This window comes from Ixodes scapularis, unplaced genomic scaffold, assembly GCF_016920785.2.
Source record: "Ixodes scapularis isolate PalLabHiFi unplaced genomic scaffold, ASM1692078v2 PGA_scaffold44__24_contigs__length_19508400, whole genome shotgun sequence".
NCBI classification, from domain to species: Eukaryota; Metazoa; Arthropoda; class Arachnida; order Ixodida; family Ixodidae; genus Ixodes; species Ixodes scapularis.
Window position 1 is genome coordinate 17319638 of NW_024609873.1, and position 12513 is coordinate 17332150.

General features: G+C 49.1%; 1 protein-coding gene across 1 annotated transcript in view; it reads left to right on the plus strand.

The window, feature by feature from the left end:
- Positions 1 to 12308, plus strand: part of LOC8032982 — a 31820-nt gene extending 19512 nt beyond the window's left edge. Inside the window, exons 3-5 of the mRNA XM_040217095.1 lie at positions 7126 to 7440; positions 9920 to 10039; positions 11253 to 12308. Coding sequence (XP_040073029.1) covers positions 7126 to 7440; positions 9920 to 10039; positions 11253 to 11693 — 876 coding nt within the window. The 3' untranslated portion in view covers positions 11694 to 12308. The remainder of the gene's footprint in view (positions 1 to 7125; positions 7441 to 9919; positions 10040 to 11252) is intronic.
- Positions 12309 to 12513: the final 205 nt, after the last annotated feature.

The window sequence follows — 12513 nt, forward strand, 5'->3', positions numbered from 1 at the left end:
TGTGCAAGCGCATTCTGGAGCAAAGCCCCGAAACATTCACGAGAAGCAGTCAGTTCCTTCTCCGCGGTCTCGTCTGCAAGCAGACTTCGAAGGGAAACCAAAAGTGCAAGGTTGCGCTCTAAATCTACCCCGAAGTCTGAAGTAAAAAAAATATATAAAACAAACACCGAAACAAGTGCGCGCACGGTTGCGACTTAAAGCCGAGCGGAATGAAGAAAGCGAACACGCGAGCCGCGAAAACGTTTCGATGCGGCTCTCTTTCTCCGCGTCTCCTTATCGTTCCGACCTGCGTGGGTCCTTTGCGGCAAAATGCACGAGCGTGAACGCCGCCGCACAGTCGTGACAGCCCGAGCCACGCCCAACAAAAGTCGCGCTCAAAATAAAAACGCGAGTCTGATTGCGCCCGTCTGTTTTCGAGGCTCGACGTACAAGGTTTGTAGAGAACATAGGTTTCCGACTGCCTCACCAGAGTACGGTGCATGAAAAGCGTCTTCGACCGGCGTGTTTGGCGTCCTATATCCTGCCGATACATCAAACGCGTTCCCAAAGTGGCTAGAAATGACGTCACAGAGGCTGGCCTGTCATGTTGTCGGATGTCTCGATCCTGGCGGTTTGTTTAGTGCTAGAAGTCCAGCCAAAAAAGTTACGGCAGCGGGCGCGAGTGTCGTTGTCGTCGCTGAGTACCAACCCCTAGCTGCTGCTCCGGCTTCCGTGGACTGTCGAGCTGGAGAGCGACCTGCGGCCGAACAGCTTGACACTTTCATGGCGCCATTATATAGAAAACATCGAGGGACAATTGTTTTTTAGGGAGCGGTAAAGCACACCAGTTGGAGACGCGATTACCAGCTATTGAGGATCCATCTGTCTGGCCCCGTGCCGCTGGGTTGAGGACTTAACCCGTGGGGACAACAACAACTTAAATTATGTGTTTGTGTATCCGAAGCAGCGCTTAGCTGATGTGGCCGAACGTTCGTCTGGGGCTCGTGTGTGATCTGGTAAGCGGCCATTGAACGCGATCCCCGCCCAAACGCTGGTGCAGCACTCGTTCCTAATCCGTGCCAAGCGCTCGATCGAGGTCGATGACATTAAGAATCCAGTGCAGAGGCCTTTTGTTACGCACACTACGGAACTTTGCTAAAACAAGCTGGAGGGAGTAGTGAAGTCTTCTCGCCCATATTCGGTGACAGGTTAAGAATGATGTAGAAGCTTCATCTCCAGGCACGATTTTTTCATCTTCCATACCAGTTCGGTTTACGCGAGGCCAAAACGCAGCCAAACCACTAAGGTAGCTGGGTCTAAAGGCTCGTTCACACAATTGCATTCGAGTGCGACTGCAACCACTCGCGTCTTGTTAAGACTGCTAGCGTCAAGCTGTTGCCATGGCGACAATTACGACGCAACGCATCGCAACGCAGTCGACGCAACAGTGGGAATGAGCCCTAAAGGTGTCCTGAGGAGGTTTCTGATATCGCCTAAATATGGCAATAACTCCCTCTGCTGGCTTTAAGCACCCTAGAAAATTTTAAACCATGACGATCCGCTGCCGATTTTCCTATTAAAGAAAGCAATCAGAGATTGCTACACACCGAGGGGTCCTCTCCGGCGATGGGAGGAGCGTGTTTCGAAACCAGCACCGCTGTCAGACAATAGAGAGCGAAGGAACCTCGCGCCTCCGAACGGTGGAACCGCGGACTGATATCTCGAATGCGCGCAGGTCGTTGCCCGTACATCCCTCCCGCGAAAAAATTAAAAAATAGTGCTTTGTTTTTGAGACGATCATTGCAGTATTAAGTTCCCTCTCCACGAAAAATTAACATTCTTCGACTACGCTTTCTTTTTTTGTTACTCTTATCATCTTCAAAAGCATACTCATTTTGGAATAACAGCGTTTGCAATCTCAACGAAATGTCGCGTTTTCATCGGCCACATGTTGTCTTGGCTGCCGGAGCACCTTGGCGTATTCGATCTTTGATTGCTTTTTTAACGGTGAATTCGGCCGCGCATAGTTATGATTTATGCATTTCTAGGATGCTTAGAGGCCGCAGATTGAGTTATCGCCATGTTTAGGCGATCTCCGGAAACTCCTCAGGGCACCATTAAAGTTTGTTCTATAGACCTTTTTCGTTTGCTTTCATTCTCAGTCGCGTGGGTTCCGGATCTGGCATGCGGGAAAAACAGAGAGTCAAACATTTAAACCTGGAATGCACGGGAACATGTGGGTGAAGCGTAACAAGAATGTGTGACAATAAAAGTATTTTTCGTGAACACCTTCCAGCGGCGTTGAGAGACCAAAACGATATTTTAGCACATACTAGAAGAGACGACATTCAAGATGGCTGCGCCCCTGTCAAAAGGTGCATAAAACAATGAAGCCATTCCTTTATGCAATACTCATTTAAGAGATAGGATATGAAGCGACGTATATAGCTGATGTGAAAATACACTATTTTGTGTGCGCAGATATTCGCAAAAAATCAGAAGTACCTCAAGGAAACCTCACACCCTCGGGAGCGATATGGTACCGTACACTTTACGTGGACGTTCAGTGTCCACACTTTCTGACACGTATCGCGTGATCCATCACCCCTCAATAGACAGCGATGGGGGTAATCGGTAAATCTATGATCTTGCAGACCTTCGAAAGCCCAAAGCAAAAGTTCGCCCCGAGCTGATCAATGGCTGCGAAACAAGCCATCACTTTCTCTGGGTTCTCCTTTATTCAGACCTGCGCAACCGCTCAGAAGCCTCTTATCATCGAAGCAGCAGCCTCAATTTCTTACGTTTAAGCGTCGACGGTGAGCGCGAGGCCCCCTTACGACCGGCGGCCGGCCCTGCTATGCATAAATCTATTCCTCAAGAAAATCTGTGCCGGTGGTCCCGCAACCACGCCGCAACTCACCACCGATCAAAGGCGGGGAGTACCGGTAACCGCGAAACGCCGATAGGCAATAAAAAATTAGATACCGATCGTCTGTCCAACTGGCTTCGTGGTCTTCGAAGCGAATATGCGATGGCAGCCTTGAGGCGTCAAAAGACGGAGTGTTATACACGTGTTAACGTATTGCCACGTCCCGGCTAACACCATATCACTTAATTTCCAATGAAGCTTTAGAGTTTGGGACAATGTGGGTGCGTGTCTCCTGTAAAAACAAATTGAAGATAGGATGACTTTCGCATTAAATCGTAGGGAAGAGTTGCTTGAAGACTTCATAAAAAGCAAAATAAATTTTGTGATTTTGCACTAAATTTATTATTTGTCGAATCTTTTGTCGTACCTTCATAAAGCGTATTTTATTACACATATCTTACATGATCACTTCACATCTCGAAATTATTCGTTTCTTTTATCTTCGGGGCTTTGATCCCTGCTTTGATCTCTTCGGTTCACTCGAATTATTTTAGTGACATTTACCTAAAGATGTACATATGTAAACATTTGAGTATAACACTTTTCATGTGTTCCATAGAGGCTTGTTTCCACGTCAAAAATTAACCGAAAAACTTTTAAACGCAATCAACTGATTTTTCTCACATAGAGTCATTGAACGATATCTGAAATAGACGTGCATTCCTCAATCATTTTCGTAGCTTTAATTATGTTTAGGACTGATGCTTCTTCTGTAAAGCTTTTTTCTGGTCACCTAGTGAATAACATGCTTAAATAAAATGAAAGTTGCCGTAAAAACGTTTACTGCTCTTCAGAAAATTGTTCATTGCAAACAGTTCAGCAATTTGAACAAACAAGAATTGTATTCCAGAACAAAAGAAAAATGGTTATTTTTTGTTTACGAAAGTAAGGGGGACAAGTCGAAAAACTACCATTCTCCAAACAGTTTCGAAAGTTGAGGTTTTCGGTTTTTTTAAATTGACAACACTGTCTTTTATTTGCAAGAAATGTTGAATAATCGCGGTGAACAGCGTGTTTAAAGCGCAATCATCTGAGGCCAAAATTCTAAGAATTACTATGTACTCGCTAATGCATTCGTACTTTGGTTTTAAAAACGTCAAAAGAAATGTAATACAATTCCTGAGACAGTTTTCGAATTCGGTCTACATTAAGAAACAAACTCCCACGAGCAAATTTCGCCCATATAGTGTAGGGAGTATAGTGATCTCAATAACTTTACATATATATCATCGTGTGCAGCTATTAAGTTCCAGCATTTAAAAGGTCTTATATACGGACTAACTTATTTCAGACATAATTGAATATATCAGATACATGAATATGTATAATGTTTTTTTTTTTTTTTTAGGTTGATTTGTTTCCACAGTAAAAATTTAACAAACAATTAAATCAAAGGGGTAATGCCCGACATAATCCGTCCACGCAACGTCTTCAACATCATATATCCAGTTAGCTCTATCTACCTGAACTCCGCCAAGTTCTCGTTCGCTTGATACCCTCTTGTGAAAGACTCAACACTTCCTGCATTTTTTGTTCCTTACCAGAAGTAAGTATCAAGTCTTTAACCAGACTAGAACTCGCAACGAAGACCTTCCCTCCCCGGTCGTTTGTATACGTCTTAAAGGATATCCTTAAGCCGGTGTCACACGGCTCACACGTCATACAAAAGACAGTCCGCAAACACGAGTCACCAAAACATCCGTGGTTCGAATGCCGTGTGCCATGCGGCATTGCAGGCACGGATCTCGTGGGGACAGGCGTTCGGATCTGCATGCAGACTGTCTTTTGTATGACGGTACGACAGCCAGCAAGCTTTGGTAAAAGTGCAGAAAACAAACCTCCGGTCACGTTGTCTAAGGGTGACAACTAGGCTTTGATTCCCTTTACGTTCTAGCGTAGCCATTGTTACAATCCGACGGAACCAATCAAACAACGCCAAAAGTACATCGTCAGGGCGCTCGTCATCTTTGTGCGTTTGCTATCGCTGGATAAATTAATCACGAAAAGTGAATGTGACGTGATCCGGCCCTTGTTTTGTGTGATTGGTTTAGTCGGTGACAGCAAGGCCTCAAAAACAACGAGCGGCGTGACGATGAACTTTTGGCTATGTTTGATTGGTTCCGTCAGATTGTAATGTCGGCTAGTGTCGAAGTTAACTGGAAACGGAATATAATAGATAAATTGAACGAAACCTGCAGTCAAATCGTTCACAAGTGGAAAGAGGCCATGCAATAAGCGCTGACATGTTTCGGTGGCGTCCTTTCCGTTCGTGACGTCACGACCGAAATTTGCATCGGCGTGATTAACAAGCGTTTTCTCTGCCTCGGCGTGATTTGCAGGATCTTTCGAGCCGTTAACCGGAGATTGGGCAGGCATTGTCAGTATGCAGAAAACTATGGTTTGGTCAACCGTGAACTTCGACCACAGCGACACTTTTGGTCGCGCACGTCGCTAAAACATGCCTTACACTGACGTCACATCCTCGATTTCGTACCACAACGGAGGAGAAAGAGAGGAAAGCTGCTTTTGCACCAATTTTGAGTGACGGGTTAACCTCCTGAACAAGTCTGGGGCACACAAAAAAAAGTCCTGCTGAGAAGCGAGTTCCTCCTTCCACTCTTCTCTGGTGGTGGCCAAAGAGCTGACGAGATGACGTCAGGTGCAAGGCATGTGTACTCGGGGACGTCTTTCCTCGGCATTTCCGTAGAGAGGAGAGCGCGCGAGCAGCTTTAATTAGCGTTAAAAATGGAAGAGGGCAACCGTGTTCGTACCTTTGATTGCATTACCAAGAAAATTTTTCGCCGAGTACACACGTTACGTCAAAGCGTAAAAAAAAAAAGAAGAAAAACAGTTGACGAATTACCTTCGAGACTAAACCCACGTATTCAAAATAAAAATAAAGTACAAACATCAACTTAGGGACAGTAATGTACCATAAAAACTGTATTCCGAACTGCCCTATAAAGGCGTTCCAGACGCACGACGGCCCGAGAATCATGTTTCTTCGAACACAGCTACTGTCATTGACATCCGGCACGTAGAAGAAGGTCATCCGCTCGCTAGGAGCGCCTAATGATTCCCTTGGGCGAAATTGGTTCATTGAGGCTCGATTAATCGCAGCATCTCTTAGATAACGTCGCTCGATTTACGCGGCAGGCGCTTTGCATTACTTGTCACGGAGGCAGTGTTGGTGCTGGGCGCGAGGTTTTCACGGAAGCGAATGAGAAGGCTGTAACCAGCTTGAGGCGTACATTTTCGTGGCAGAAGTCGACGCTGGCGAAAGCATGTGTATTGAGCTTCATTACAGGAGATGCGGCCCTAATTGACTATTTGCCGTGTAAATTACTCGCGAATTTACTGCGTGCTGCACGTGATTAGATGCCTTCATACGCAACCACTGCATTGTATACATTGTAAGACATTAGTGATGGTAGATAGAGAGATAATTTCTTAGACAACTCCCAAGTGTCATCAGTCGGCTTAATTGAAGTGAAATAGGTGACAGCTGTGCTCGAGGAAATCTTTGCAATGAAGTTAGCACGCGAGCTAGATGCTCCGAGCTCGTCCTAACCTGAATGGATGGACAGATGGACGCTAATGGCTGTACCCTTTATAACGGGCGGTAGCTTGCGCCACCTAGACTAGCCGCTTCTCAAGCTGTCAGTCATTGTGCTTCTTTGGCCAATAGAAAGGCCAATCAAAGGGTAACACGAAAAACGCGCATCGGACGCGCGTTGAGGAGGAAACCAAGCAGGCTTCATTGCTTGAGGTCGAGGGGTAAAACAAAGGGACGTGGACGGATTTGGCGGGTAAAGAAACGCGCGAGGGGTGCAAAGAACAGACAAGCTTCATCGTCTTATTCACCCTTGTTTCTTTGCAAAGAAGTTCGATGCCGCCCGCTATCAGCGAACCTCTATGCGCTTCCCGTTTTCTTTTTTTTTACATTCTTTTTTGTTATTTGTACTACATTCTACAAGAAGCACAGGTTCCCACAAACATATTACAGGTACTTCTCCGAAAAAAAGAAATCTTCTGACCCGATCGCTGTGTGTTGCTGAAGAACAAGTAAATACACTACCGGAAGTCTACGGGGCACCATATATACTGCGGCGCCGTCGTGGTACCACCAACTCCCAGTGAATGCGGTGAAGAGCGGCTCTAATGCAACCGAGAAAAAAAATATTTCTTTTTTTTACGACCGTTCGTCTCCTGCGCAGGTCTACGCCCCGCAGCCGTACCAGTTCGGCTACGAGACGCAGGACGAGTACGGGAACCGGCAGTCCCGGCACGAGCAGGACGCCGGCAACGGCGTCAAGACCGGCTCGTACGGCTACCGGGACGCGTACGGCCTGTTCCGGCAGGTGCAGTACGTCGCGGACTCGGGCGGCTTCCGGGCCTGGGTGAAGACCAACGAGCCCGGGACCCAGGACTCTGCGCCGGCCGCCGCCAAGATCGAGTCGCAGCAGCCGCACCCTTCGGCGCTCGCCGCAGCCCACACGGCCGCACACTACGCCGTCGCGGCCCATCCGAGGGTACGGGCTACATACAGTTTCAGCGGCAGCTGTGTATGCGTCCATCTCCGTCCGCGTGCCAATGCCACAATCCGCTGGAGCCAGCCAAGCGGTTCCAAAAAGTGTATCGTCGTGGCGCTCGTCGCCGGCTAAACTAATCGCGCACAGTAAATGCGGCGTGCTCCCGCGCTTATTTCTGGGCGTGATTGGGTAAGTCGGTGATTGCAAACTCACAAAGGCGACGGGCGCCGTGGTCCTCTTGGCACTGCTCGATTGACCAGATCTAAAGACCTGTTCACACGTTCACACAAGTCAGCGCAATGTAGCGCTTCCTAGCGCGTGACTTAGTTCTAATATAGCAGCGCCTTGTTAGCGCTTTAGTGGTGCCTTGTTAGCCCTTCTTGTACCGCGGTTACTGCTGCGGATTAGCGCGTGCAGTGCGTTTCCGGTTCCTGTGGTTGGGTGGGCGTCAGCAGCATCATGGCGGACATGTGGTACTCTGAAATAGAAACGCTACAAATTCTGCTACATACGCAATTAGTGCATATGTGTGGAGGGCTTAACGCCCAGAGGTGCCTTCTGGGTGCTCAAAACTTTTCTCCACCGAAATACCGACCGGTACTTGGTGAACCTAGTTCCCAGGCTGAGGCACCAGGACACAGAGCTCTTTCGAATGATTATTTTTTAACTGCTTGTCTATGAAACCAGGGTCACGCATGTCGAATAGAAAGCGATGAGGTCGTAACCAATCAATTAGTCGCTCAAAGTTCATAAATCTGGATCGCCTGCCCGAACGTTTGCTTCCTCTTAATTCTTTCATTCCGAAAGGAAAAACAACAACGTAATCGCCGTGCACGCGCTGTTTCGCAGCAGCAAGCATGGCACAAGGAGCGCGAGAGCGCCTACACTCCGCTACTGAAGCGCTAACCGAGCGCTGTTAAAGCCCTACCCGAGCACTACGTCACCGACAAATCGAAGCCACATGAACGCTGCTTCCAGCACTCATGAGGCGCTAACTTGGCGCTCCGCTGTGTGTGTGAACCGGCCTTAAATTGCAGCTTTGGTTGCGGCCGGACTTCCTGTGAAACGGAGTATATACGAAAAGACTAGCCCTCTCTGTACAGTGAAACCGCCTTATGTTCTACAAGCTACCTGTGATTTCGCCCTTTTGCACACGGACCCCGAAGCCACATGTGTGGGTCGAATCGTGTTTCCCTATGCGGCATGCGCATCTGTTTGGAAGAGCTGACTTCTCAACACCACTTCTGAGAAAATTTCACGAAACCGTCGGTGACGTGTATTCGAGCAGACTGTATCGTAAAATGTAGGTGCAGTGCAGGCTAAAGTAATACAGATAAGGCCCACTGTGCCTAACTGCCCCGTGACATACCCCTCAGTGGAGTAACCCGTGCAGGGGAGGCAGCTCGCTCAAGGGCGAACTGTCTAAGTTGTGTGCATTGTTCGTACGCCACGCCAAGTAGTTCTTACAAGATTAGGTTCTTGGAGGAAGAGTGCATGGCGTTTGAAAAGTATACTGTAGTGTCATGAAACGATACCCTTTGGTGAGTTGTAGTTGTCGCTCCTTCCGTGAGACGGCACCACCACCTCGTCTCCGTACAGCGTTGCACAGGACAGTCATTTTCGTTCTGGTCGGCACACCGTTTGGCCCTTGTCTGGGTTTCTCCCCTTCCGCGGCCGTCCGACCCGGAAAACAACATATACATCTTGACAAGATAACATATATCTAATCTAAGATGCACCTACATATATCTTAATTATCTAAATAAAGAGTAAAATTAGTTATGCTTCGCGAGGAGCCGATCTTTTAACTACGGTAATTGAGGTGAAAACGACTGTTGCAAAGCCCAAACGCAGACATTGCGTTTCCAGTGGTCATCTAGCTACGATCCGCTGTGCGAGAGGTACGACAAGCGTAGATCACTTGGGTGGTGAAATTGCTGCGTTGAACCAAGTTCTCCTAGGTGGCAATGCCTGGACCGTGGATTGGACGCGAGTGCTGCATCAGCGTTCGTCGTGGAGAGCACGAGTTCCAGCCGGACGATGCAGCTCTCGTGTCCAACCTCTGCTCCACGCTGACCCCATTTAGCTGACGCCGAACGTTCATGGACTTGCACTCTAGGAAACGTTGGTTGAACCCGGTCCAGCCGCCATTTCGGGCTTGAGCGAGTGGCCTCCCCTGCTCAGGGCTATTCTAATGAGCACTACCTCATGGACCATCCGTTCAAGTCTGTTGACGAGCCGGGACAACTCTTGGTGTTCTACGGTGCTGTAGTCACCAAATTCTTAAGAATCGCAGGCTGTTACAACTTCACTTTTGTAGTGAATGACGCTGTCGTGAACCGTTACAACTTCGTCTTTTGTGACGACTCTAAACTTATTGTTGAAATCTCAAGCGTGTGACCTCAACGAGTCTCCTAGAATTACGGCGCGCTCCTTTTCGCCCTGGTTCTGACCCTTCCTTACCCAACTCCTACCTCAGGCCGTCCACCTGTCCCCGGCCTTCTCGTCCGTGAGGAAGGTGCCCGTCCACCACTCCCTGTACCCGGTCGGAGCGGCTACAGCCCGACACGCGTCCATCCAGAGGGCCTACTCGCACCAGGTACACGTCATCGGTATTCCTATATCGTGTGCTCAAACACTTTACCAGGGGGATACATTCTACTCCGCCCGTGGGCGTTAGACAGCGCGCCAACTTATCCCGAGCGATATAAAATCCTCGGCGTCCAAAAGACCGCAGGCACGCGGCGCTAAATAAATACCTTACTATAGTCACTGACAGTTTAAGGAACGAAGGGCGCGGCGAGTTCCGGTCATTTCATTATCGTTACGCAGCCAGTGAGATTCCGGCATTGGCCGCTATGGACACCGAAGAACCAATCACAAGGTAAAAGGCATGGACGTAATAAGTGGCTTATATTACGTTCATGCCCTGTCAGATAGGAGAATACATTCTACTCTGCTCATTTGCATTAGACAGCGCGCCTACAGAACTAAAGTTGGGGACAGCGTCACGCTGTCCTCGCTATCGCGCTTTCGCTCTGCGTCAAAAGCGGAGAGGGTTCTCACCGACCACCGTCGACGTACCGAAATGCCGGATAGCCAAAACAACAAAGACGGCTGTCTCGGCTGTCACTACAGGTTTCCACGACGACATATGGCGGTAGCCACCCTCCCATTTCAAAGAGGAAAATCCCGAGGCTACGCGCTTCTGGCCATTCCAAATGCGTGAAAGCTGTCGGCGCTAAGACCATTGGATCTTCAGGAAGTAAAATGTATACTCTGAGAAAGTAGTAGGTGGGTTTTCTGTTTTACTCTATCTCTCTTTCTCTCTAAACGCATTTCTCCTTTTATATTTATTGTATAAGTAAAGTACGAATCAGAGCTTGTCTGTCATGTAGTACGCTTTTTCCCTTGCTCTCTTGTCCACTGTTTTCCCCCATGTTGTAACACAGATGCTACGTCAGCTACCACTGCATCGGGTTGCTGTTGATGTGTATAGAGGCAATACACATCCTCGAAAATAACGACGTAATGCTGGATTTTGTACGTCCTCTACCGGAGGTCATGACGAAGCTCAGATCACCCACGAGTGCTGCGGCAGCACTCGGTTGTTACCCGTGACCTCTCACGGAATGAACATACACGACTCGGAGCCGAACGCATATGTGTCCCTGTGCTGGCCCCCGGTGTCGTAAAAAACCTTTCATTACGCGACCTTGTTATCCAGAAGGTGCTGAGTTGCTGCATAACATACGGTCTCATTTTAGCTGCAACATTCTTCTGAACGCACCACGTTCCCACACTTCCCGCAGGTACCGCAAGTCTACAAGCACAGCTTCCGCCGCCTCGCCGTCGCCGCTCCAGTGGCTGCTCCGGTGACCGCTCCGCTCGCCGCTCCGGTCCACGTTCCGGTTCACGCCCCGGTCTCCGCCCCGGTCCAAGTTCCAGTCCACGCTCCGATCGCCGAGGCGCCGGTGGTTCCCGTTGCCCGAGCCCTGGTAGCGTCGCCGCAGGTCGCGCTGCCGCCCGTGGTCTCGGCGCTGGCGTCGTCCCCGGTCGTGGTAGACCTCGACCAGGGCGGTCCCTACCGGGCCGTGAAGAAGGTCCGTCGCCCCAAGCCGGTCGAGTTCTTCAAGAAGTCCATCATCCGCAAAAGGAGGCCCAAGACCCCCAGGGTCCGCGTCCGCGTCGTGTCCACCACCAAGAACGGAGAACTCATCGCCGCCGACCTTCCAGTCTACAAAGACAAATAAGCGCCACCTCACCACGGCGTCATAAGTTATTCCGTCGTCGCTATCGTAATTACGAGGGTTTGTTTGCTCGTTGTTGTTGTCTTAGCGCGTTGTGCCTGACCGTTTGAGAATCTCTCCGACGCTGCGCAGCGAAAGCTCTATTTGCCGTGGGCGCATTTTATAGAGTCCGGCCGAAAATTCGCAAATGTAACAACATATTAAACTGGAACAAAAGAATAACGAAGCGTGCGTTTACCATACTTAAATAACCTGAGCTTGGGACTTTAACTGGCGAGGAATGCACGTGCCAAATGTAAGTAAAACGTAGAAAAGTAGAAAAGGATCTGCGTAGTTCGTTTTGTAGATTTTCTTCGGTTCACCCCATACTGTAGTGGTGCAGACGCTGTGAGAGCTAGCTTCATGCTTTGGAATGTGTGTTGTCCCAATACCACCTAAAAGACAATGCCTTCCCCAATAAACGTCACCCCTAGTGGATCCAAGCAGCGCCGCCCAGCGTGCGACAGTATTGCCACCAGCTTTTCTTGCAGCGTCGCACAACGAGCACGATGCCAGCACGCGGTGAGGCTAAGACTGACACGTCGTTTGATGACGTCATGTGCAAGCCTTGTCTTTTCTTTAGGGAGGGGGGGGGGGGGGGGGGGGGGAGTCATGCAGAGCGCCAGTTCGTCTGCTTCTTTTGCAGGGGGTTGCGGTGACGTCATAACGGCGAGCTCTGACTGGCTCTGATTGAAGGATAGTGGGTAGACCTCAATGCAGCTTGCTTTGAGGTCTACCCACTATCCTTCCATCGGAGCCAATCAGAACTCGCCGTTCTGACGTC